Source organism: Mobula hypostoma, chromosome 26, assembly GCF_963921235.1.
Source record: "Mobula hypostoma chromosome 26, sMobHyp1.1, whole genome shotgun sequence".
Classification (NCBI taxonomy): domain Eukaryota; kingdom Metazoa; phylum Chordata; class Chondrichthyes; order Myliobatiformes; family Myliobatidae; genus Mobula; species Mobula hypostoma.
The window spans coordinates 26,024,311-26,050,301 of NC_086122.1; the positions used below are offsets into that span (position 1 = coordinate 26,024,311).

Sequence of the window (25,991 nt, forward strand, 5' to 3'; positions counted from 1 at the left end):
ACCTCCCCTTCCTTCATGTCTATCCCTCCTGAATATTGAATATCCCTGAACGTTGAGCTCCCATCCTTGGTCACCCTGGAGCCATGTCTCTGTGATCCCAATTATATCATAATCATTAATAACAATCTGCACTTTCAATTCATCCACCTTATTACGAATGCACCTTGCATTGACACACAAAGCCTTCAGGCGCTCTTTTACAACTCTCTTAGCCCTTATACAATTATGTTGAAAAGTGGCCCTTTTTAATGCTTGCCCTGGATTTGTCGGCCTGCCACTTTTACTTTTTAGTACTTTTCCTTAGTACTTTTTGCTTCTACCCTCACTTTACACCCCTCTGTCTCTCTGCACTGGTTCCCATCCCCCTGTTGTGAACTAACCTCCTCACGCCTAGCCTCTTTAATTTGATTCCCACCCCCCAACCATTCTAGTTTAAATTCACCTCAGTAGCCCTCGCTAATCTCCCTGCCAGGATATTGGTCCCCCTAGGATTCAAGTGTAACCCGTCCTTTTTGTACAGGTCACGCCTGCGCCAAACGAGGTCCCAATGATCCAAAAACTTGAATCCCTGCCCCCTGCTCCAATTATGGGTGGCTTTAACTTCCCTAATATTGACTGGCACATCCTTAGTGGGCTCAGATCAGACAGGGTTCTTGGTAGTAATAAGGTAGCCAGGAAGGAGGTTAAGAAGTGCCTTAGTTGAGTTAGAAGGGGACACAAGAAGGTCTTGGCAAGTAAGATTAGAGAAAATCTTAAAGCATTCTACATGTACCTGAAGAGCAGAAGGATGACTGGAGTGAGGGGAGGGATAAAAGAGGAGACATATGCTTGGAGTTAGAGGAGGTAGTGGAGGTCCTTAATAAATACTTGCTGTGGTAATCACCAGGAGAGGGACCTTGATGAATGTGAGTTCAGCGTAGAATTGGAAAATGGGCTGGAACATGTCAAAGCTAGGAAAGAGACAGTGTTGAAACTTTTGAAAAACATAAGGATAGTTAAGTCCCTGGGACCAGATGGGATATATCCCAGGTTACTACAGGAAGCAAGAGAGGAGACTGCTGTGCCATAGGCAATGATCTTCGCATCCTCACTGGACACAAGAGTAGTACTGGAAGATTGCAGGATGGCAAATGTTATTCCTTTGTCCAGGAAAGGTAATAGAGGTAATCCTGGGAACTATACACCATTGAGACTTACATCAATGGAGGACAAACGATTGGAGAGGATTTTTAGAGACAGGATTTACAAGCATTTAGAGAAGCACTGTCTGATTAGGGATAGTCAGCGGGGCTTTGTGAGGGCAGATCGTGCATTATGAGAATGATTGCTTTTTTTGAGAAAGTAACCTAACAAATTGATGAAGGTAGAGTGGTGGATGTGATCTATATGGAATTTAGTAAGGCTTTTGGTATGGTAGGCTCATTCAGAAGCTCAGTAGGCATCGGATCCAAGGAAACTTGGCTGCATGGGTTCTAAGTTAGCTTGCCCACAGAAAGGGTCTGTCCAGACATCCATGACCAGTGGTGTTCCATGGGAATCTGTTCTGGGACCCCTGCCATTTGTGATTTTTATAAATAACTTAGATGACAGTGGAAGTGTGGGTTAGTAAGTTTGCAGATGACACGGAGGTTGGTGGTTTTGTGGAGAGTGTAGAAGTTCGTTGTAGATTACAATGGGATATGGACAGGATGCAGAGCTGGGCAGATGGAATTCAATCCATGAAAGTTTGAAGTGATACACTTTGGAAGGTTGAACTTGATGGTAGGGTACAAAATTAATGGCAGGATTCTTAGCAGTGTGGAGGAACAGGAGGTTCCTGGTGTCCAAGTCTATTCATCTCGCAAAGCTGCTGCAAAAGTAGATAGGGTGGTTAAGGTGTATGATGCGTTGACCTTCATTAATTGGGGATTGAGCTCGAGAGTGGCAAGGTAATGGAACTTTGCAAAACTCTGATTAGATTACACTTGGAGTATTGTGTTCAGTTCTCGTCTCATTATAGGAAGGAAGTGAAAGTTTTAAAGAGAATGCAGAGATTTACCAGGATTCTGCTGGGTTAGAGAACATGTCTTATGAGGAAAGACTAAATGAGTTAGACCTTTTCTCCTTGGAATGAAGGAGAATGAGAGAAGACTTGATAGAAGTGTACAAAATGATAATAGGCATAGCGGGTAATGGCTAATATGAGAGAATATGCTTTTAAAGTGATTAAGGATAGGGGGGAGTGTCAGAGGTAGTTTTTTTTAAACACAGAGAATGGTTAAGTACATGGAATGTACTGTTGGGGATGGCAGTAGAGGCAGTTAAGAGACTTTTAGATAGGCACATGGATGATAGAAAACTGGAGAGCCACCTGAAAAGGAAGTGTTAGATTGATCTTGGAGAAGGTTAAAAGGTTGGCACTATATTGTGGACCAAAGGGCCTGTGATGTGCTGTACTGTTCTATGTTCTATATTGCATATAAACCAACAAACTCCAATGGTGGAAAGACTTTCAATCTAACATTTGCAAGGTTCAACATTTTATTCCATCTTAATTCCAAGTTAATTGCTACACATGTAACCTTTTGGCTCTGCTTCTTCACTCATTTCTTTGCTGATGATACAAAGATGGGTGGAGGAGCGGGTAGTGTTGAGGAAACAGAGCCTGCAGAGAGACTTAGATAGGTTAGGGGAATGGGCAAAAAAGTGGCAAATGAGACAATATTGGAAAGAGGGTGATCATGCACTTTGGTGGAAGAAGTAAATGGGCAGACTATTATTTAAATAGGAAGAGAATTCAAAATGCAGAAATGCAAAGGGACTTGTGAATCCTTGTGCAGGATATCCTAAAGGTTAACTTCCAGGCTGAGTCGGTGGTGAAGAAGGTGAATGCAATGTTGGCATTCATTTCTAGAGGTACAGAATATAAGAGCAGGGATGTGATGTTGAGGCTCTATAAAGCACCCGTGAGACTACACTTGGAGTATTGTGTGCAGTTTTGGGTTCCTTATTTTAGAAAGGATATACAAATGTTGGAGAGGGTTCAGAGAAGATTCATGAGAATGATTCCAGGAATGGAAGGGTTACCGTATGAGGAACATCTGGCAGCTCTTGGGCTGTATTCCCTGGAGTTCAGGAGAATGAGGGGAGGATCTCATAGAAACATTCTAAATATTAAAAGTCCTGAACAGATTAGATATGGCAAAGTTATTTCCCATGGTAGGGGAGTCTAGGACAAGAGGGCACGACTTCAGGATTGAAGGACGTCCATTTAGAACAGAGATGCGGAGAAAGTGCTTTAGTCAAAGGGTGGTAAATCTGTGGAATTTGTTGCCACGAGCAGCTGTGGAGGCCAAGTCATGAAGTGTATTTAAGGGAGAGATAGATCTGTTCTTGATTAGCCAGGGCATCAAAGGGTATGGAGTGAAAGCAGGGGAGTGGGTATGGCTGGAAGAATTGGATCAGCCCATGATTGAATGGCAGAGCAGACTCGATGGGCCAAATGGCCTGCTTCTGCTCCTATATCTTATGGTTTTATTTCATGTAATTGGTAGCAACCTTCTGAATTAAAAGTTTAGTAGTTCAAACTCTTATTTCCAATTTGAGCACTCTAGATTTGTTGGAGTTGCCATCTTTCAGATAATCTGAGAATCCATCTCCATTTCAGGTGGATAAAATAAAAATTGTGTTACAAATTTAATAAAAAAATATGCCTGGCCAATATTTGCATCCTGCAATGACAAAAAGCAGTTTATCTCAATATTCTCACATTACTGAGTGTAGGACCTTGCTGTGCGCCATTTCGCAGGAGTGATTTCAGGACACTAAAAAAGTTATTTGGGATATCCTGAATTCATGAAATAGTCTGATTCAAAAAGATCAAAGTTGCTGGTGAACGCAGCATCTCTAGGAAGAGGTACAGTCAGCGTTTCAGGCCGAGACCCTTTGTCAGGACTAACTGAAGGAAGAGCTAGTAAGAGATTTGAAAGTGGGAAGGGGAGGGGGAGGGGGAGATCCAAAATGATAGGAGAAGACAGGAGGGGGAGGGATGGAGCTAAGAGCTGGACAGGTGATTGGCAAAAGGGATATGAGAGGATCATGGGACAGGAGGCCCAGGGAGAAGGAAAAGGGGGAGGGGGGGGGAAAAACCCAGAGGATGGGCAAAGGGTATAGTTAGAGGGACAGAGGGAGAAAAAGGAGAGTGAGAGAAAGAATGTGTGTATATAAATAAATAACGGATGGGGTACGAGGGGGAGGTGGGGCATTAGCGGAAGTTAAAGAAGTCAATGTTCATGCCATCAGGTTGCAGGCTACCCAGATGGAATATAAGGTGTGTTCCTCCAGCCTGAGTGTGGCTTCATCTGTACAGTAGAGGAGGCCGTGGATAGACATAGCAGAATGGGAGTGGGATGTGGAATTAAAATGTGTGGCCACTGGGAGATCCTGCTTTCTCTGGCGGACAGAACGGAGGTGTTCAGCAAAACAATCTCCCAGTCTGCGTCGGGTCTCGCCAACATATAGAAGGCCACATCGGGAGCACCGGACGCAGTATATCACCCCAGCCGACTCACAGGTGAAGTGTCACCTCACCTGGAAGGACTGTCTGGGGCCCTGAATGGTGGTGAGGAAGGAAGTGTAAGGGCATGTGTAGCACTTGTTCCACTTACAAGGATAAGTGCCAGGAGGGAGATCAGTGGGGAGGGATGGGGGGGGGGACGAATAGACAAGGGAGTCGCATAGGGAGCGATCCCTGTGGAAAGGGGGGGGGAGGGAAAGATGTGCTTAGTGGTGGGATCCCATTGGAGGTGGCGGAAGTTATGGAGAATAATATGTTGGACCCAGAGGCTGGTGGGGTGGTAGGTGAGGACCAGGGGAACCCTATTCCTAGAGGGGTGACGAGAGGATGGAGTGAGAGCAGATGTGCATGAAATGGGGGAGATGCATTTGAGAGCAGAGTTGATGGTGGAGGAAGGGAAGCCCCTTTCTTTAAAAAATGAGGACATCTCCCTTGTCCTGGAATGAAAAGCCTCATCCTGAGAGCAGATGCGGCGGAGACGGAGGAATTGCGAGAAGGGGATGGCATTTTTGCAAGAGACGGGGTCAGAAGAGGAATAGTCCAGATAGCTGTGAGAGTCAGTAGGCTTATAGTAGACATCAGTAGATAAGCTGTCTCCAGAGACAGAGACAGAAAGATCTAGAAAGGGGAGGGAGGGGTTGGGAAGGGACCAGGTAAACTTGAGGGCAGGGTGAAAGTTGGAGGCAAAGTTAATGAAGTCAACGAGCTCAGCATGCATGCAGGAAGCAGCGCCAATGCAGTCGTTGATATAGCGAAGGAAAAGTGGGGGACGTGGAGGAACAACACCTTATATTCTGTCTGGGTAGGCTCCAACCTGATGGCATGAACATTGACTTCTCTAACTTCCGCTAATGCCCCACCTCCCCCTGTACCCCATCCGTTATTTATTTATATACACACATTCTTTCTCTCTCTCTCTCCTTTTTCTCCCTCTGTCCCTCTAACTATACCCCTTGCCCATCCTCTGGGTTTTTCCCCCCCTCCCACTTTTCCTTCTCCCTGGGCCTCCTGTCCCATGATCCTCTCATATCCCTTTTGCCAATCACCTGTCCAGCTCTTGGCTCCATCCCTCCCCCTCCTGTCTTCTCCTATCATTTCAGATCTCCCCCTCCCTCTCCCACTTTCAAATTTCTTACTAACTCTTCCTTCAGTTAGTCCTGACGAAGGGTCTCGGCCCAAAACGTCGACTGTACCTCTTCCTAGAGATGCTGCCTGGCCTGCTGCGTTCACCAGCAACTTTGATGTGTGTTGCTTGAATTTCCAGCATCTGCAGAATTCCTCGTGTTTATGATTCAAAAAGATATTTCTTTCCCTGGGATCATCTTTAATGTATAAGTAAATTATTTCATAGTCATTGAAACTTCTCATGGCCTACTACAAACTACTAAAACTCTTTTTTTATTAGAAATCCAAGTGAATAGTCAATGCAAAATTAAATGGCTTGCATTTATACAGCGTCTTTCACCATCCTGGGACAGGCCACTTACCATCAAGACCAATGAAGTGCCTTGTTAATATTCAGCCTTTTGGATGTATCTGCAAATTTATCAGATGATAGCAAAGGGAATCACAGGAATCATTCTTGATCTTTTTCCTTACATCATATCTGATATTGATTGATAGTTATGAAATTCATAACCTTATTATCTTTGATGCATAACCTTGCATGGTGGGCAGCTATCGATGGGGAATCTTGCCTTTATTGCCGATGAATTCCCATGCAAAAATCAAAATCTAATTAAATCATGAGCTTGATTCTGTCTCTCCAAAAAATCTATAAATTCACTGATTTTTTTTAAAATTCTTTTTCAGGTATGATCCTCGTTTCAATACTTGGTTTCACCTCTCCAGCATGCTCCAGAAGCGAACCCACTTCAGCATGTGTGCTTATAACGGCCTCCTCTTTGCTGTGGGGGGTCGGAATCTGGAAGGTCCTCTAACATCCATAGAATGTTACGTCCCTTCCACCAATCAGTGGCAGATGAAGGCTCCAATGGAGGTCTCCCGCTGCTGCCATGCTTCTGCAGTGAATGACGGGCAGATCCTGGTATCTGGTGGCTACATTAACAATGGCTACTCCCGCACTGTTTGCACCTACGACCCTACAACGGATACATGGAAAGACCGTGCCAGCCTGAGCACCCCGAGAGGCTGGCACTGTTCCATCACCCTCGGCGAGTATAGCTACGTGATGGGTGGCAGTCAGCTTGGGCCGCACGGTGAGCGAGTTGACGTGTTAACGACTGAACGCTACAGTGCCTACAACGGCCAGTGGAGCTACGTGGCTCCTCTATCGATTGGCGTGAGCACTGCAGGTGCAACAACCCTGAACGACAGAATCCATCTAGTTGGAGGCTGGAATGAAAGTACAAAAAAGTACCAGAGTTGCATCCAAGTCTACAACCCTGATCTGAATGAATGGACTGAGGAAGATGATCTACCCGAAGCCACTGTGGGTGTTTCTTGTTGCACCATCATGTTACCCAACAACAAACTTAGAGAGTCTAGAGCAAGTTCTGTGGCATCTGCAGCAATCAGTATCTGATGAGCCTCATGTTTTAATTACAAAAAAAAATCTCCCCCCACATCCCATGCTGAGGAATCTAAACCCTACGTTACTACACCATTCCTGCCCCATTCCATGAATAATATCCTAGATCAGGCTGAAGCAGCGGGTGGTTCTGTCTTACGACCCACAAAGTTTTATCTGTATGGAAGAGCTCAGCAAATCTTCTAAACCACAATTGCGCCCCCAACACTGTGAAGTGCAGAGATATTTTCACTTTCCAAGCAAGTTTCATCAAATATTTTTTGCGAAGGTAGTCCAAAACGCAAAGTCATATCTACTTATCAAATTGAACAATTCACTGGCCTTGGGAGCCTCCAAGACACAATGAATCATGGACAATGACTATCAAAAGCATTATCTGATTCTATTATGACTTGTATGTGGAGAACAAAAGGTTTTACTTGTGGAATACAGACTTGGTAAAGTTGCATCAATATTAACCAGCTCGAGTGAGGAAGACCCGTCAAAAAGTAAACTAAGTTTAAAATGTATGTTACATCTCGAGTTCAGAAGTCAGAAAAGGAACATCTGTATTCTCCCTTTTTTAACATCTCCAAGGTAGTGACTGTTTGTACGTAAAAGGTAAGGTCTTAACTTCCAATGAGTAGTGATGGCCGTGCCTCTCCACAAAGCTTTGCTGAACATTTGACAATGTTTAGGCAGCCTCACTGGGTACCGTCGAACCAGTTGGGAAGGCTTACAGGTACTGCTTCTGTTGATCATTTTAAATGTATCAATCAAACATCAAAAATTAAGATGAAAGCTCAATGATTTAAAGAATGGGTTCTTTGATTTCAATGATTTTAAAAAAATGGGTCTTCCAGAATTGATTTTAGAAGAACAACAATTATTTAAATCAGATGCGTTACTGGCTGATGGAAGTAAAGGTGTGAATCTTGGGTTGCTGACTTTGATCAGCTCTGTGATAATAAGGTTGTGAAAAACAGCGTTAAGATAGATATATTTGCAATCGTTTATGTAGTAGGAAGGGAAGGTATGTTGTAGTAATTCCATTATTTACAGAAATTGGGAAGATGCAGTATATCACCACCTGAGGCTTGAACTTTTAACTATAAAGTTAGCAAGTATGAACAGAAAAGTGATTGAGATGTTATTGGTGTGTTCATTTTAACACTCCCCCAAGCCCCAGAATTGAAAGGAGTTCTCTTTCTACCTTAGTAACATTTATTTTTTTAAAAAGGTGTTGAAAAATCCATTCTGTTTCCTTGGTGCAAGCTCCAACAATTCAGAAGGCCAAGACACAAATCAGTACATAGTGTTAGAAATACTCAGTAAGTCAGGCAGATATGATGTCCAAGGTCAATAGCTCTTTTTAAGAATTGAAAGAACTTGGTTTAAACTGCAAAGGATGGAGAAAAGAAAGAGAACATCTGTGATCGGGTGGACCAAAGGTTGGTCTTGTGATGCATGTTTTCCAAAGCCACCAAAATTAATAACCATAATAGAGAGAAAGTAAGAATCATGCTGGAACTTCGATATACAGAACAGCCAGAATTCACAGTTAATGCCTTAGCTGGGTAACTTTGCATCAGAACTGTTCTCTGATAAACGTGAGAGGGTAGTTATCTGAAATTGTTGAATTTACTGTTAAACCTCATCAGATGGAATGTGTCCAGATAAAAGGAGGGCTCCAATTCGTTGAGCTTTCTCTGGGCTTCATTGAAATAGTGCAGGAGTCAAAGACTGAAAACTGAGAGTGAGAATTAAAGTAACAGGAACTCTGAACACTTTGTCTTTAACTTCCTCCACTTTTCTAATGAAGCCCAGCATAAGCCTGTACCTTTTCTTTACAGGCATGTTGCAATCCTTGGGCTCGACACAGAGTTCAATATTTTAGATAACTAGCCTTTGTTGTTTTTTTTGCTTTTATGAGAACTGAATACCTCTGATGTAAGTTCACCCACCTATAGGATTAAATTTGTTTTTCCCCTTCTCTCCATAGAGCTGCTGAATATTTCAGCAGTCATTGTTTCAGATTTTCAACAATCACTCTGCATCTCACAATTCCAGCATGAATTTTCCTCTCTTCCACCAATGGTCCTCATTTATCTGTTAACTAAATTACTTCAGCCGCACACTTGATCACCACCCCATCAAAAACATTTCCTTTGTTATCTCCAAATTAAAGCACGTACAGATCTCAACTTTTCAGTTCCAAAGAAGGGCTGTTGACCCAAAACCGCAATTGTTGTTCCTCTCTTCTAACATGGGGACTGACCTACTGAGTATTCCCAGTACTTTGTTTTTATTTCAGATTTCCATTATTTGCAGCTTTTGATTTTCAAAATACAAATAAGAAACTGGGAGAGGGACAGTCATGTGCCTGAAATATTAACTCAGCCTTCCATTGTCCATTGATACTGCTGGGCCCGCTGAATGTTTTCAGCTCATAATTTAAACTTATAATAATGAATAATAATAATAGTAATAATGAATCCCAAGAACAAAACAGGATGGGAGATGTAAATGGTCATTTCCCTAAATGAGTTCAAATCTTCACCAAGTCTGAAGATTTCTGCCTACATAGAACTTTACTTTTAACTGGATTGAATAAAATGGTTCGTCCAATAGTAATGAGGATTGAGCTTAAGAATTAGTCCTTGGTGGAAATCAAATGAAACATAGCTGTAATGAACGTGAATAAAAAGGAGGGACATTTGGTTCTTACGGTCAAACAATCATAGATTGAAAATATCTAACCAAATATGTGGCAAACTAAAGACTATCCATCATATTGCAAGTTTAAGATAAAGACTTGTGAATTTGCTTTAATGACGTTATTGGTTCACAGCTAAAATATTACACAAAATGCTAAACAATTATAGGAAGAGGAACAAAACATAGCTCAGCCCACCATGTTCTGTTTTAAGTACTGCAACATCTGTCTTAATTAAGATGTGGTGTAAATCCCAGCAGTGGCAAATGCTTGAGCCTAGTCTAATCCTCTCCCTTAAAATGCAGAACAAAGATAAAAATATGTATTTAGTCCAGAATTTAGGAAGATTTTAGACATGACATGAAGAAAAATAAAAGCTGACAGCAGGTACTTCAAAACAGAATGATATTGGTTGGTTCAGTATTTCCTGGGAGCTGCAAGTCATTCATCTACTTGTCCCTGCCACAAGTGGATCCCCAGAGAGAACATACTGACCTGATACATCCATAAATCCCAGAAGTACTTTGACATTAAAATCTTTAACATACTATAAAGACGAAAGTACATTTATTTAAATTAGATTTTTGAAATAAGTTACCTAAAACCTGCTTGCCTCTCTATTTGAAATGAATGGCTTCATTGTGGATTGTTCAGATTTTCTAGTATACATAACGTCTGGGAAACTTGCAGGAGGTTTTGTCTCCACTGCCAGACTCCATGACAAATCCAATGTCCCAGCACATTCAGAGTAAGAGCAGCAAGGTCCTGTCAGAAAGTTTGGGATTTTCATTGTGTTAACGCATAGTGACATGGAAGACCTGAGCATCCTGACGGTGTGTGGGAAAATGGCGTATGCCACACACAGAACTAGAAAATTAATTTTTTTGTTGATTCTAGAATTGCATTTAACCTAACTCAGCTTGGAATATAATTACATTTCAAGTTTAGTTACAAGTAAAAATTGTAATTTCTGTACGGATCTCAGAAACGTGAAGATGGTAAAACCGTGATGGTGGTGAAAAGCTTTAGTGTTGGTTTTAAGAAAAGGCAAGAAGCTTTAAGAAAGATTATAGTGCAGTTAATGGAATCTTGAGCAGTTTAAGGTATTGCATTTTTAAATGTTGAAGTTAATGTAAGAGAATAAGAAAGGTCACTGAAAAAGGTTAATGTTGACTTGCTTGTTAATGAAAGCTAATGTCCAGTGTTTTTTTTTAAAAACATGGCAATACAGTTGATACTGTTTCTTTTGCCAAAGTTACAAACATTTCAAATATCCTTGCAATGTACAAATAAAATATTATCAATGCTGGAATTTGCCGGGTATGGGTTTTACAGGAATTAAACAGGTAGGGGGAGAAACGTTACAGAGAACTACACTAAATCACCAGTCTAGCATTCAACTGCAAGCTCACCTTTGATGTACTGAGATCCTGTCAAGGCTTGACTACAGCCTTCAAGAATCAGGCAAGTACAGAAAATAGAGATGTGTATCAAAAAGAAGTCAGCTACATGATATCTCTTCAAGAAAGTTACCACTGTAAAATGAACATTTGATACCAGTTGAACTATCTTCAGCTTTTACTGCTGACATTTTCCAATTTTGTATTTACTATTGCTAGCATATTAACTTGGAAGGCAACAGAGGCATTACCGATCACGAGAGAAAAAATGAATACGGAACAAATACACAAAATAACCAGATTGAACCCGAACAGATTTCCTAATTTTAGAATAAGATTATTTCACCGAAATCTTATTTGTATTCAAATAGGATAATTATTAAGAACCCTCACCCCTGCCAACCCTTTGCCAACACCAGCACTGAAATTTCTCCAATATGATTAAATGGAATGGTTTCAACCAGTCAAATCAAGCTTCACTTGTCCAAACTTCATTCTTCTCCAGAGGGAGTCATTTCCAATCTTTAGACAGTATAACACTGGTAGACAGGCTGTGACTGAAGTTAGTAAAGGTTTTGTGAACAACAGAGAAAGTAAAAATGGTTTGTTGAATTTAAAAGAAAATTGCCTTGATCCATTACAAAAATGTCTGTCTCCTTGCATATTCACTGTCATAAAAGGTGATTTACTATTTGTGTGAATAAAAATATATAAATGGTAAACACTGCGCTTTCATTGTATTTATCACTTCCCTCACATTTATAGATTTTACACAATGTAATGCCATACTGAATTTTTAAGAGTGCTTCATTTCAATCTATTGGCTAATTAAAAATCTATTAATTAGCCAATTGATTGAGTTGAAGCACTCTTAAAATTGCTCTGAAAAATGAACCAATATTAGATAGTTTAAAAAGTATTAGAAATCCTCAGAACCATAATACTGTATTAATATTCTAGCTATGAACTCTATTAGAATGAGAAATTATGAATAGTGTTTTCCCTTAAAAGGATGAAAATAATAAAATGCTAGAAAAAAAGAATGTTTACAACATAGTTAGAAAGTGATAGTGAATGTTTATGATAAAAGCTAGACATGAAGAAGCTCCCTAAGGAATGTGTGTAAAGGTAAAATGAAAGCACATAAAACTAAGAACACAGAGCCAGTTCTAGCATTTCAAGACCTGGCTGATAGAGTAAAATCCCCATATCAAAGAACCTTCTATCTAGTGAATCTAGATAGCAAGAGTATAGGAATTGAGAAGTTAAGTTCCTCAGTGCCAAATTGCCCAATTGACATTACAAATGTTCCCAATAATGAATTCATGGTGAATCTCCCACCTCACCAAGAACATAATCGTGAAGTCGCATTTGCTAAGCTCAGAATGTCCTATTCCTTTTGAACAATCACTCACAACTGTGGGTTCTTGGATAGGTACATGAATATGCAGAAAATCGAGGGATACAGACATTGTGTAGCGGAAAGAATTAGTTTAGCTGCTAGATTAATTACAGATTGACACAACACTGTGGGCTAAAGGGTCTGTTCCTGTGCTGTACTCTTCTCTGTTGGCAAGGCTATGTTGAGTGTGCACAACTGGAAAATTACTTAAATGTTTAAGCTTTGACTTGAAGAATGAGCATTTGGATGAGGGATTGACTGATGGCACTTAACCACATGCACATGAGAAGGCATACAAGGCTGCCAGTTCTAGCAAAACTACTCACCAAAATGTGAAAGATGCCCCATCACTGGACATGGTAATGGAATTATTCTATACATTTTTAAACATTTGAATAAAGCAAGCAAGTAGTACATTTGATAGATAGTTTTACCCAATCCAAATGACAACGATGCTCACTACACTGACAACAAATAGATTATGGATTAGATTTTTCCTTTATTGATAGTTCTGAAACACTTTCATTTTCCTGGGAGAATGATACCATCGTACTGTAAACAAAAAGGGAAAAGGAAAGCATTAGTAAGTGAAATGTCTTAGATACAAAGACAACCCAGAGCAGTGACTTAAATCTGGAAAGCTTAAGGTACCTTTTGCTGAAACCAGCGCATGGCCTCCTCCTTGCTGATCCTGTGCTTAGCTCCAATGCGGCCACGTTTACGCTTTTTATCAGCAATGCTGAAGCCTGGTCTACCCAGAACCTACAAAACGAGGAGAGACTGGAATCACACCAGAGATAGTCTGCAGGCAAAGGAAAAGTTCTCTTCACCAAAGCTGGCAGTATTAAAAAAATGCTGTATATCTGTCGGGAGTAAGCATTCTCAGACAGTGGGAAACTACAAAGAAGATGGACTGAACTAAGCAACTGAAACCAATGATTTCCACTGGTAAATAGAGGTTTTAGGGAAGACTAAACTTGTGAAGCAAATATAAATGCATATAGTCAATGGGAAAACTGGTTGAACATATAGACAACAGAGGCAGTACAAGAGAGAGGAGGACTAAGGAACTCCCTTATATAAATGAGGCAAAATGAAAGTGTAGGAATGAAAAAAGAAATTAAATAATCCAACTTATAAATTTTAAGGCGTAGAGCAAAAGTGTGGCAATAAGTAGATAAATATGAATTAAGAGTTTGATTGCAGTCAACAGAACAAATTGTTATTGATGAAAATGCTTAAATAGAAACTGTCTGAAATTGGTTGAGCACAAAGTGTGCAGTGAATTATTATTATTTGATCTGTCACAAAGAATGACATTGGCAATCAACTTTAATAAAATGTGGTTCTGAAATTGACTAAAAGATAAATAGCTCAATATAAGACAGCAGGTCACAAACACGAGAAAATCTGCGGATGCTGGAAATCCAAAGCAACGCACACACAAAATGCTGCAGGAACTCAGCAAGCCAGGAAAGATCTATGGAAAAGAATAAACTGTCGATGTCTTGAGCCGAAACCCTTCATCAGTCCTGATGACTTCCTCCAGTATTTTGTGGGTGTTGCATAGGGCGATAAGTGTTTCCCTGATCACAATTCTATTGGAATATTGTCAAGGGCTGTGGATTTCATGGACAAAGAAGATGATGAATCATTTAAAAGCAAATGAAGCACCAGCTTTGGAAAATAAGATGGACAAGGTTTAAAGGTGGTGAACTGAAGATGATAGTGGGTAGTCAATAGCCAAATTAAATGTTGATTAGAAACATGAGAACAGGTAGAAAGACACATACAGGAAGTATTATGGGCCATAAAAATGTCAATGCTTCTGTCAATACAAGATTAATGACAATTCAGTAGATTATCTTCTACAGTAAAGCTTTTGAAATGGATAGTTAATCAGAAGAAATTACATTTTTCATCTGCTATGTGTGAACGTTTTTTCGACATATGGTTAGAACATCGATAATGAATGGTTACGGAGAGAATCTGTAATTTAAGAACTGTGTAAACATGTAAGAAATTTTAATTTTAATTAAATTGGAACAGGAATAAGTTTATAGCAGATAAGTCTAGTTGAAGAAAAACACTGACAACATTTTAAGTGTTCCTACTTTCCTTTAGTAGGATCCAGGGGACACTCGCAGGATGTTTGCCTTCATTGTCGTTCTCAGCTTGCTCCATCAACATGTCCTGAAACCACCCAAGAGTCTCCCCAAATGTTATTATTAAGAACAGACACCATTGTATGCCCTGCCTCAGCAAATTATGACTCTAACTTTTTCAAAATTGTGAGTAGCTTAATCATTGTTTACGAGTAACAAACAGCATATGACCTAGAGATATCACAAACTATAGCTCCATTTGAATATCAGTATCTTCCGTTCTCCCATCAAATGCTGCTAACCATTGGTTGGATAAAAGGAAGAATCATTAAAATAACCGTAGTTTACCTATTACTACCCAGCCAAGATATATTTCCCCTTCCTCTCCAATTTTTTCCCCTCCCCTGAAGGCAGGCACTCCTTACTCAAGTGCAGTTCCACAGATTTGGTCTGCTAGTACATCCAAGTAGCCTTTCTCCTTTTGTGAGTATAGGCAATAAACAGCAATCATCACAAGTTTAGCTGATCCTCATAAGACAGTTACAATGGTACAAGAATATCAGCACCTGGAAACTTTGGACCTCAGGGCCAAGGATTGATCCTTGCTGGCTAATGAGATGCAAAACATAATTTTGCAGTACAGTAAATAAGTTAGTCTCACTGGGACTATTAAAAAAAAATCACAACCTCACCTGGAGTACATTATGCAGTTTTGATTTTCAAATCTAAATATTTATATTCTTGCCTTGGAGTCAAGGCATCAGTTCTGTGGACTAATTCCTGGAATGAAGAATCATTCTCAAGGAAAGACAATGCAAAGTTGGTATATACTAACCAGAGATGAGATCAATGAGAGGTGATCTCTTTGAGAGAGTGACCTCTATGTTTCAAGGGGTGATGTGTGTTTCTAGAAAATGAACCACCCTGCGATTTTCCATGACCAAGAACTACAAATTTAAAAGCTATAGATGAACTGCAAGTTCTTCACAACATGGCGCTCATGCATAGTTTAAAGTAAACCGGGAATAACCAAGGTTATTAACCAGCACAATTTAACCAAATCCCTCATCTATCACATCAGTGCAGAATGGCACCTATAGGAAACATTTTTTTTAAAAAAGTATTGGATTGTTCTGTGAATCTTTTTACTTATCAGTTTTTTTTGTGGATTTTTTTTTACTTACTTTATGGACAGCAGCACTGAAAGTGACCTGCTAAGATAAGTTCTTGGCCTGGAGTCGATGAAGCTGGGCTGGGAAGAAGGTCTCACAAGGGGGAATTAGTTTTGAGTAGCATTAAAATCACATTCACTCAAATGTTTTAATCATGAAAGGCAACTGTATAACTGATGGCACATACCACATAAAAATCCAAACCATAGATACCAATGCTTGGGTCATACTTGATACCCAAATCAATATGCTCCTGAATGCCAAAGCCAAAGTTGCCAGTGTCAGAGAAGTTATTTTTCCTCAACTCATATTCGCGAACCTGTAGGTGAAAAGAATTAAAGAAAAAAAATTTTTTAAGAAGTTTTCCTCTAATGCTCCATTTTTATAACACATAATTCACAAATAATTGTCAATTTTAAGTAAACAGCATTTAGGCTCTTCTTGGGCAGCACAGTGGATAGCACAACGTTTTACAGTGCAAGTGATGTGGGTTCAATTCCTACTGCTGCCTGTAAGGAGTTTGTGCGTTCTCCCCGTGACCGTGTGGGTTTCCTCCGGGTGCTCCTGTTTCCTGCCACAGTCCAAAGACGTATCCGTTGGTAGGTTAACTAATCATTGTGATTAGGTTCGGATTGCTGGGCAGCATGACTCAAAGAGCCAGAAAGGCTTATTCTACACTGTATACCAATAAATGAATGAATAGGATAAATAGAAAGATAGAATTATTTTCTAGGAAAAGTTGCTCAAGCTTATTCCTAGGTAAACTATAGTTTATTTAGAATATTTCATTTAAATTAAAAGATCTAAAAAAGCTAAAGTAAATAGCAGAGATATTTTGGATTAGCAAAAAAAAAGCAGAGTTTGCAAATGCATGCAAAGTATCTATGTTAATTACAGCCCCAGAATTCAGTCTCAAAGATGACTGTACAGACACATATTCCTTGGAAGGTATTAAATCTTAAGTACTGCAGTCTGAAAACTTAGCGCAAGATTATAGATTCTGCTTTTGGAAAAGCAATTCTATATCAGATTTAAGAATTTGTGTTTATAAACTCTATGCAATAATTATCTCTACAGTCTGACAAGAAATACAAGGCAGTACATATTTTATGAATGAACTGCCATTACTCAATGCAAACATGCAAGAAACACATGCATAATTTAATGAAGTGATAGATCATGCTTAATTCATACACCAAGGAAAATAACAAGTGAAATTAACAAAGATCTGTCTGTAACTGAAGAAGTGGGTTTCAAGTATTTAGTTTCTTAGTGAAATGAGTAAGAAACCAAAATTACGTTCATTACTTCCATTGACAGTATTTACAACAATTTTCAAAAATTATAGATTCACAGTGGTATTAACCCTCATTAGTAGCACCAATTTATACCACATCCTAGGCACTCATAACCAATTTCTGAAGGTGACAATTTTAAAAAGAGACAGACAACTCCACATAAAGAGACAGTTATATCTCAGTCATTTTAATACAATCTATCTCACGCTGGACAGGTCATAGGTCAAATCATTAAAGCAAATCCTCTTATTTATTTATTTAGTGATACAGTGCAGAGTAGTCCCTTTTAGCCATTTGAGCCTCACCACCCCAGCGTCCCGACAACCCCGATGATGTTTCTATCATTCATTCTATGGGTTTTTTTGTTTAGTGGATGTCTGTAAAGAGTAAGAATTTCAGGTTGTATACTGTAGATATTCTGTGATATTAAATTGAACTATTTGAACCATTTGAATCTAATCACGCGACAATTTACAATGACCAGTTAACCTATCTGATATGTCTTTGGACCATGGGAGGAAATCAAAGCACCCAGAGAAAACCCATGCATTCCATGGGGAGGATGTACAGAGACTCCTAACAGACGGCACCAGAATTGAACTCCAAACTCCAATGCCCCGCCCTGTAATAATGTCAGGCTAACCGTTATACTACCATGGCGCTCCTGCAATTTGCTACAAATTCCACAAAGAAATTTCCATAATCAAGTTCGCAGACGACACCACGGTGGTCGGCCTGATCAGAGGGGATGACGAGACGGCCTACAGGGACGAGGTCCAGCACCTGGCCGCGTGGTGTGCCGACAACAACCTGACCCTTAACACCCAGAAGACCAAGGAGATCGCTGTGGACTTCAGGCATGCTATGAGCCACACTCACATCCCCATCTACATCAACGGAGCTGTAGTGGAGCATGTATTAAGCTTCAAATTCTTTGGTGTCCATATTTCCAAGGAGCTCACCTCGTCTTTGAACTCCTTCACCCTGATCAAAACGGCGCAACAGCGCCTTTACTTCCTGCGGAGCATCAAGAAAGCTCACCTCTGTGTCAGGATACTGACGGACTTTTACCACTGTACCATTGAGAGCATACTCACTAACTGCATCTGAGTGTGGTATGGCAATTGTCCCGTATCGGACCACAAAGCACTCCAGTGGGTGGTGGAAACTGCCCAGCGGATTATCGGCACCCAATTACCCACCATTGAGAACATCTACCATAAACGCTGCCTGGGCAGGGCGAAAAGCATTATCAGGGATGCATCTCACTCTAACCATGGACTTTTTACTCTCCTCCCATCCAGTAGGTGCTACAGGAGCCTCCGCTCCTGCACCAGCAGGCACAGGAAGAGCTTCTTCCCTGAGGCTGTGACCCTGCTGAACCTCACGTCACAGCGCTAAGCAGTATTGCACCCATATTATACTGTCTCAGTACTTTTATATTTCTGTGCTGTAGCACTTACTTTTTATTCACAGTTATTTTGTAAATAACATTATTCTTCGCATTTCCGGTTAGATGCTAACAGCATTTCATTGGTTTTGTATCTGTACTCAGCACAATGACAATAAAGTTGAATCTAACCTAATCTAATCATTAAAACAATTGTCAAGGGAAAAAAAAACACTTCTAAAATTAAAAAGTTCATCCATCCTTTCAAAAAAGTAAAAATGATTTATATAAACCATTATGAATTGAAGTAAAACAACTTACTTTAAGGCCTTTTTCCAGAATTTCTTCAGCTTTTGCACCGCGGACTGTGCAGTGAACGGCAATCTTTTCATTTCTCCTGATACCAAAAGATCTCACAGTATAGCGAGCTAATGGAGAACAAGTTTTATTCATCAGTACATTCTAAGTCAGCAGAGATAACATGCAAAAGATTTGCACATTAAGTGTAAATTCTTCAAAATAGCCCTGTAAGTTTTATAAAGCCCAACACACCTTTGGAGAACACAGGTGTTTGGCCTGTTAGCTGTTCCAGTACTTTTGCAGCTCGAGTAAGTCGATCACCACTTTCACCAACACAGATATTCATACAGAGCTTTCTGATACGAAGCTCACGCATAGGGTTTTCTTTCTTCTCACTTTGGTCCTAAAACACAGTGTCTCGTTAGAAAGCAATATATATTATTAACACAAAATAATCTGCAGATGCTGGGGTCAAAGCAACACTCACAACACGCTGGAGGAACTCAGCAGGTCAGGCAGCATCAGTGGAAACGTTGACTGATCTTTTCCACTGATGCTGCCCGACCTGCTGAGTTCCTCCAGCATGTTGTGAGTGTCAATATATATTATTTATTTATTGAGATACAGCACGTAGTAGGCCCCATCGCTCAGCAATCCCCCGATTTAATCCAAGCCTAATCACGGGACAATTTACAAAGACCAATTAACCTACCAACCAGTACGTCTTTGGACTGTGTGAGGAAACCCACACAGTCACAGGGCGAACGTACAAACTCCTTACAGACAGCAGTGGGAATTGAATGTGTGTCACCTGTACTGTAAAGCATTGTGCTAACCACTACGCTACCGTGCCATTTTGATGACATTAAGAGGTTTGCTAACAGCTGGTTCAAAATTCAGTCCAGCATTAATAATATCTTTATCTTTCCTCAGCTAAAATTATATCTTTTGTGATTTTTGCCTCTGTACTTGCTCAACAAGTTATAATAGGAAATGCCAAAAGGAATTGAGTACATTTTATATATAAAACAAACTGACTCCAAATAACATCCTTAGATAAATGGCATTTCTATGAATCATTACAGTATGTAATTGATAATGGAAACAAATTGTGACTCTTTTCTTGTTATATATTGGTACTACTATACTCAATAAATTTTACAACAGAACCACAAGTTCCTCAATTTCACCCGTTTCAAAGATCACATAATAGACAATAGACAATAGGTGCAGGAGTAGGCCATTTGGCCGTTTGAGCCAGCACCGCCATTCACTGTGATCATGGCTGATCATCCACAATCAGTACCCTTTTCCTGCCTTCTCCCCATATCCCTTCACTCCACTATCTTTAAGAGCTCTATCTAACTCTTTCTTGAAAGCATCCAGAGAACTGGCCTCTACTGCCTTCTGAGGCAGAGCATTCCACAGATCCACAACTCTCTGGGTGAAAGTTTTTCCTCAACTCCATTCTAAATGGCCTATCCCTTATTCTTAAACTGTGGCCTCTGGTTCTGGACTCCCCCAACATCAGGAACATGTTTCCTGCCTCTAGCGTGTCCAATCCCTTAATAATCTTATATGTTTCAATCAGATCCCCTCTCATTCTTTTAAATTCCAATGTATAATCAATCAGCTTGAACTATAATTTTGGTAGACTTAATGACACTGCTGCATAGTCATAGCTAGATTTTATAGGATTATTTACTTCTGTACATTCTTACAAACAGCAATTTTATAAATTATAAACATCACCTTTCTTACACTGGAAATTGTCCACAGTTAACTGAAGTAGATAAAAGGCACTTTCCTGGAGGAGCAAACTTAAAGAGTTAAATTGTATGATTTCAGGTTGTGAGTGTTCTTCATTTACAAGATTTTTTGAAAATTAGCAACAATTAACATTTAGACAGGCTGAATGTAAGCTTTTATAAAATGTAGACCTTTGTCAAGAGTTATAGATCACTGCTGTAAAAAGATAACACAAAAATTCAATCCCTTCTAATGCATGATTTTAATTCCCAAACTGAACTTGTAGCTTACAAAATGAGTTGCACTTCAACAGAACTAAAACTGAAATCCAAACCACTGTGAACAAGAGGCCAGCATTCCACATCTCCAAGCAGATCCCTATGCACCTAACTCCCTCTCAAAAAACACATTTTGAAATCCTTAAAGTCTTGCATTAAAATATGACTATTTAAGAAGTCAGTGTAATGCTCAAAATAAACGTAAACTAGAAGTTAATTGATGTCCTCAGTGTTATCAGTATGCAGTGAAACAAAAGCAGTTTTCCTGAAAGAGCGCGGGGGGGGGGTGGGGGAATAACCCCTATATTAGTTAGATATCTAATGATATAACTTCTATATTGTCAGATAAGTATTATATATTGAATTAGATTTCTCTACACCTCTTTCTACAACCTCCTATTACACCCAGAAACGTTCAGTTTGCTGCTTACAGTAACAGGAGTTACTGATTTAATATTTCTTAATTTTTATCATCGCTGTTCCTAACGTCTAAATACATGTGATTAAAGCAAACGTCGCTGCACCTGGTCAGTGTCCGGCCCATCAAATGCCCTTTACACCATTTTTTTTGGGTCACCCATATGATACATGGGTTTAATGCAGTCTGTGAGTGTTGGATTCCACCCTCACCGTCCAATCCCGATATCACTACTTTTCCCTTTAAAAATAAAAGCTACTCCTGACAGAAAAGGCTTAAGGTGGTGTAAAACGTAGTAACAGGTGTTGGCCCTAGCAACGCAGAAACTATCGTATTCTGCGGCCTAATTTGGCTTTCACATATTTCCGGAGAAGGAGCTTTTGTTCCACTTCAGACTAACAGATAAAAGCGAGCAGAAGTTCCCCTCAAACCCCTGATGAGCAGTAGTAAGGCCGAACCGTTCCTTAACCACCCCCTCCCCCCTTTGCCTTCTTACCGCCATGTTGGTCGAGAAGATGAATCGGCGACACAGCTCAGAACATTTTTTTCTCAGGCCCCGAAACAAGCGGCGGCTGAAGGTCGGCAAAAAATTCTCCTAGTGCCGAATGAACAAAGTAGCGCCACCATCTCCAAGCCGGGAAAAATGCATCCCATCCTCAGCAGTGCAGGGCAGCCATCCCCGACAATGAAACGTCTGAGGGGGCAGCCACGAGTGTTTTAGGGGATCCTAAAGCCAAAGGCCCCCTTTATGCGATCCATTCTACATATGGGATCAGAGAAGGGGCCCAACTTATTGCGAAAACGAGTGGCGAATTCTCACTTACGGTGCCAATCAGATTTGCTTGTAATCAAATTTAACTTGTGCATATACCTGACCCGGAATATAGAAGGGCAATTATCATCCAGCGTTCTAAATTGTTTTGGTTACGCCCAACTGTGTGGGATGAAGCCAATGGGTGGGATACCTTCTGCAGAAGGAAACCTGCAGCTATTTTGTAACATGAACATTACCATCTTACCTGTAATAGGTCAGAGGTACCAAGTTCCAAAATAGTATAAATGAACTTCCTGGATATAGTCCAAACCACTGTGTTTAGGTTGAAAAAGTGTAATCTAAGCACTGACCCTGTAGTGAGATATTACTGAGTGTTTATGGTCATCTGGTCTTGTTTCCAAAATAGGCTTGGAACTTGTGTTTTTTCATTAGGAGACTAATAATCCATTTTTCTATTTTTTTCTGTCCACGCACACATTTCTAATTCTAAATCTCTCCCTTATGCTAGTAATACAGCCCAAGGATAATCCTGATTGTTCTCTGAAAAGTTTTGGACTTTTGTGGTACATCATTTTTAAATTTGATACAACTTAATCAGGGAGCATAAGTAGAAAGAATTACATTTATGTAGAGACTTACACAACTTCAGAATATTCAAATCATCAGACATCACAAGCAAAATGCTGGGGGAAACTCAGCAGGTTAGGCAGGATATGTGGAGGAAAATGAATAGTCAATGTTTCTGGCCTAGGCCCTTCATCAAAGAGGCAGAAGCCGGAGTAAAAGGGAAGGTGAGGGAAAGGAGCAAGACCTGGCAGGTGATAGGTGAATCTAGGTGAGGGAGAAGTAAGAGAGAGTGATGTGAGAAGCAAGCTAGGAGGTAATAAGTGGAATAGATGAAGTGCTGAAGGAGGAACCTGACATTACCAAAAAAGTGCTTGGGAAGCTGAAAAGCCTGAAGGTAGACAGACAGAACCCCATGGTTCTGAAAGAGGTACTTAAAGAGATTTTTGATTGGAGGCATTAGTGATGGTCTTTCAAGAATCACTAGATTCCAGAATTGTTCTAGAGGATTAGAAAATTGCAAATGTCACTCCACTCTTTACAAAGGGAGGGAGGCAAAAGAAAGGAAATTAAAGGCCAGTTAACCTGACTTCAGTGATTGGGAATAAATTGGAGCCCATTTATTAAGGATGAGGTTTCGGGGTACTTGATGAAGTAGGCCAAAGTCAGCATGGTTTAGATGGAAATCTTGCCTCAAATATGTTGGAATTCTTTGAGGAAATGACAGGCAGGATAGACAAAGGAGAGTTAGTGGATGTTGCAGACTAGGATTTTCAGAGGGCCCCTGACAAGGTGCTACACGTGAGGCTATTTAACAAGAGCCCATGCATTAAAGATACCAGCATGAATAGAAGACTGGCTGATAGGCAGGAGGCAAAGAATCGGAATAAAGGGGCCTATTTCAGTTGGCTGCTGGTGACAAGTGGTATTCCACAGAGGTCATATTGACCACTGTTTTCCACATTATGTCAACAATTTAGATGATGGTATTCATGGCTTTGTGGCCAGGTTTGCAGACAATACATGAATAGGTGGAGGGGCAGGTAGCGTCAAGGAATCAGGGAATTTGCAGATTGGGAGAATGGGCAGAGCAGCAGATGGAATATGGTGTGGGGTAGTCTATGGTCATGCACTTTGGTAGAAGGAATAGAGGTGTAGACCACTTTTCTGAATAGGGAGAAAAATTCAAAAATCAGAGGTGCAAAGGGACTTGGGAGCCCTTGCACAGGATTCCCTAAAGGTTAACTTACGGGTGGTAAAGGAAGGCAAATACGATGTTTGCATTCATTTCGAGACCACTAGAATAGACAAACAAGGATTTGATGCTTAGATTTTATAAGCTATTGGTCAGACCTCATTTGTGAACAGTTTTGGACCCCTATCTAAAACAGATAAGGCCATTTAATGGATAAGGGCCTGTACCTGCTGCCATTTAAATGAGGGCTTACCTCATTGAAACCTAACAAATATTGAAAGGCCTAGACAGAGTAGTTATGGAGGGGTTTTCTAGGCCAATTCAGTGAGTATATTTAAAGCAGTGGTTGTTAAATTCTTGATTAACCAATTTACCCCAGGATCAATAAAGTATGACTATGACTAGACAAGGCATCAAAGGTTACAGGGAGAATGGGGTTGAAAGGGATGAATCAGCCATGAGTAAATAGCTTAGACCTGATGAGCTGAGTGGCCCAATGTCTTATGATATTGTAGGACCAAAAGACATTAGTGCAGAATTAAGTCACTCAGAATAAAGGGAAGGGAAATGAGAACCAGAGGGAGGAAGGTGAAGGTGAGGGCAGGAGAGGGAAAAGAAAAATGGTAAAGGAGCCACAGGAATAAGGGGAAACAAAGAGGGGGGTGGGAGGTGTTTATGCCAATATATGGGAGAGGTTATCATTAGCTGGGAGAAATTGATGTTGAATGCAGGAAGCAGCGCCAACATGGAATCACTTAGCCAATGAAAAGGCAGGCATAGCTGGGATGCATGTGAGTGCCTATGCTTACACCTTTGGTGTGGAGAAAGTGAGAAAAGGCAGGAGTACCAATTCTGCCAGACAGGGCATGGTAGGTGGCAGGAGGGCAATTGGTTGTTAAGAAAGATAGCCTTGAGGCTTTCTTGATGAGGCTGGAAGTATACAGAAATTGGATGTCCATGATAAAATGAGGCAGTCAAGGCCAGGGAATTGAAAGTGGTGGAGATGAGTCATCAAGCTTTGTTTCTGGCCTTAATCTTAACTGTTACCACGATCTTCAATAAAATATGACTTTCCTAGTAATTAGCATTGCAACAAGCCTATCAAGTATGTGCCAAGTACTTACCCAATGACTACTGGTACATAGTGGTGTATGGGCAGGACAGCACAGCAACAGTGGTTAGCCCAACTCCATTACAGCACCAACAACCTGGGTTCATTTCCTGTAACAAGTATTTAATCCCACCACGGTGACCACATAGGTTTCCTCCCACATGTGGATCATTGATCTGGTCACATGGGGGTAATTGAGCAATGTGAGCAGATCATGTTAACAGTCTACAAGTCTAAATGCACACTGGGGACAAATTAGAGAAGCCAATTAACCTGCAAACTTAAATATTTGGGATATGGAAGGAAAGCTGTGAACACCCAGGGTAACAACCTCGTCAACACAAGGAGTACCAGCAATCCAGATGGATGCAACTAGGAAGCTACATTATTTATTAAAATCATTTAATTAGCTCTTAAAATCATTTAATTAGCTCATTCAGTGAGTTCTCACAACTTAAAAGTGTAATTAATTAACACATGAATAATGCCAGAAAGCTTTAAGGAAATATTTATATAATAAAAAATAGCAATTCAAAATAATTAGGAGTTTGTTGGGGAGGATTTTCTTTGAATCCATGTGATTTGATAGATACAAAATTCCTAGTTTAATTATTTTTAGATTGTCAGGTTTTGGCAGCCTGATTTTTGGCCCAAAATGCCAACTATTAATTTCCATAGATGCTGCCTGACCAGAGTTCCTCCAGCATTTTGTGATCTTTCATTTCTATTGAACTCATTTAGCTAGTCTGGCATATTGTGCCAACTTTACAACCTACTCTGAAGATCAATCTGATCCTTCCCTCCCAGAGTCCTTTTTTCTATCATCCATGTACCCAAGAATATCTGAAACACATCCAATGTATGTCTCTTAACACCATCTGATAGGGCATTCCACATGCAAAATTCACCTGACATCCCCAATATACTTTCTATTAAACACCTTCAAAATCATGCCCCTTTGTATTAGTCACTATCTCTTGCCGTACATCCTTTAACTAATTTATGTTGCTCTTAGCTTTATCAGGATTGTCTA

The 25,991-nt window shown here is 40.2% G+C and overlaps 2 protein-coding genes across 2 annotated transcripts in view; one reads left to right on the plus strand and one right to left on the minus strand.

Annotated features, from left to right (window-relative positions):
• Positions 1–11,917, plus strand: part of LOC134338245 (kelch-like protein 31) — a 31,777-nt gene extending 19,860 nt beyond the window's left edge. The window contains exon 3 of the mRNA XM_063033955.1: positions 6,368–11,917. Coding sequence (XP_062890025.1) covers positions 6,368–7,100 — 733 coding nt within the window. The 3' untranslated portion in view covers positions 7,101–11,917. The remainder of the gene's footprint in view (positions 1–6,367) is intronic.
• A 1,100-nt stretch (positions 11,918–13,017) lies between these two features.
• rpl11 (ribosomal protein L11) lies at positions 13,018–22,182 on the minus strand. Its single transcript, XM_063033956.1, has 6 exons — positions 21,810–22,182; positions 19,121–19,271; positions 18,890–18,996; positions 16,068–16,199; positions 13,255–13,365; positions 13,018–13,155 (listed from the first exon to the last, which is right to left on the minus strand). The coding sequence occupies exons 1-6, from the start codon at positions 21,813–21,815 to the stop codon at positions 13,126–13,128; spliced, it is 537 nt and encodes a 178-aa protein (XP_062890026.1). The 5' UTR covers positions 21,816–22,182; the 3' UTR covers positions 13,018–13,125.
• Positions 22,183–25,991: the final 3,809 nt, after the last annotated feature.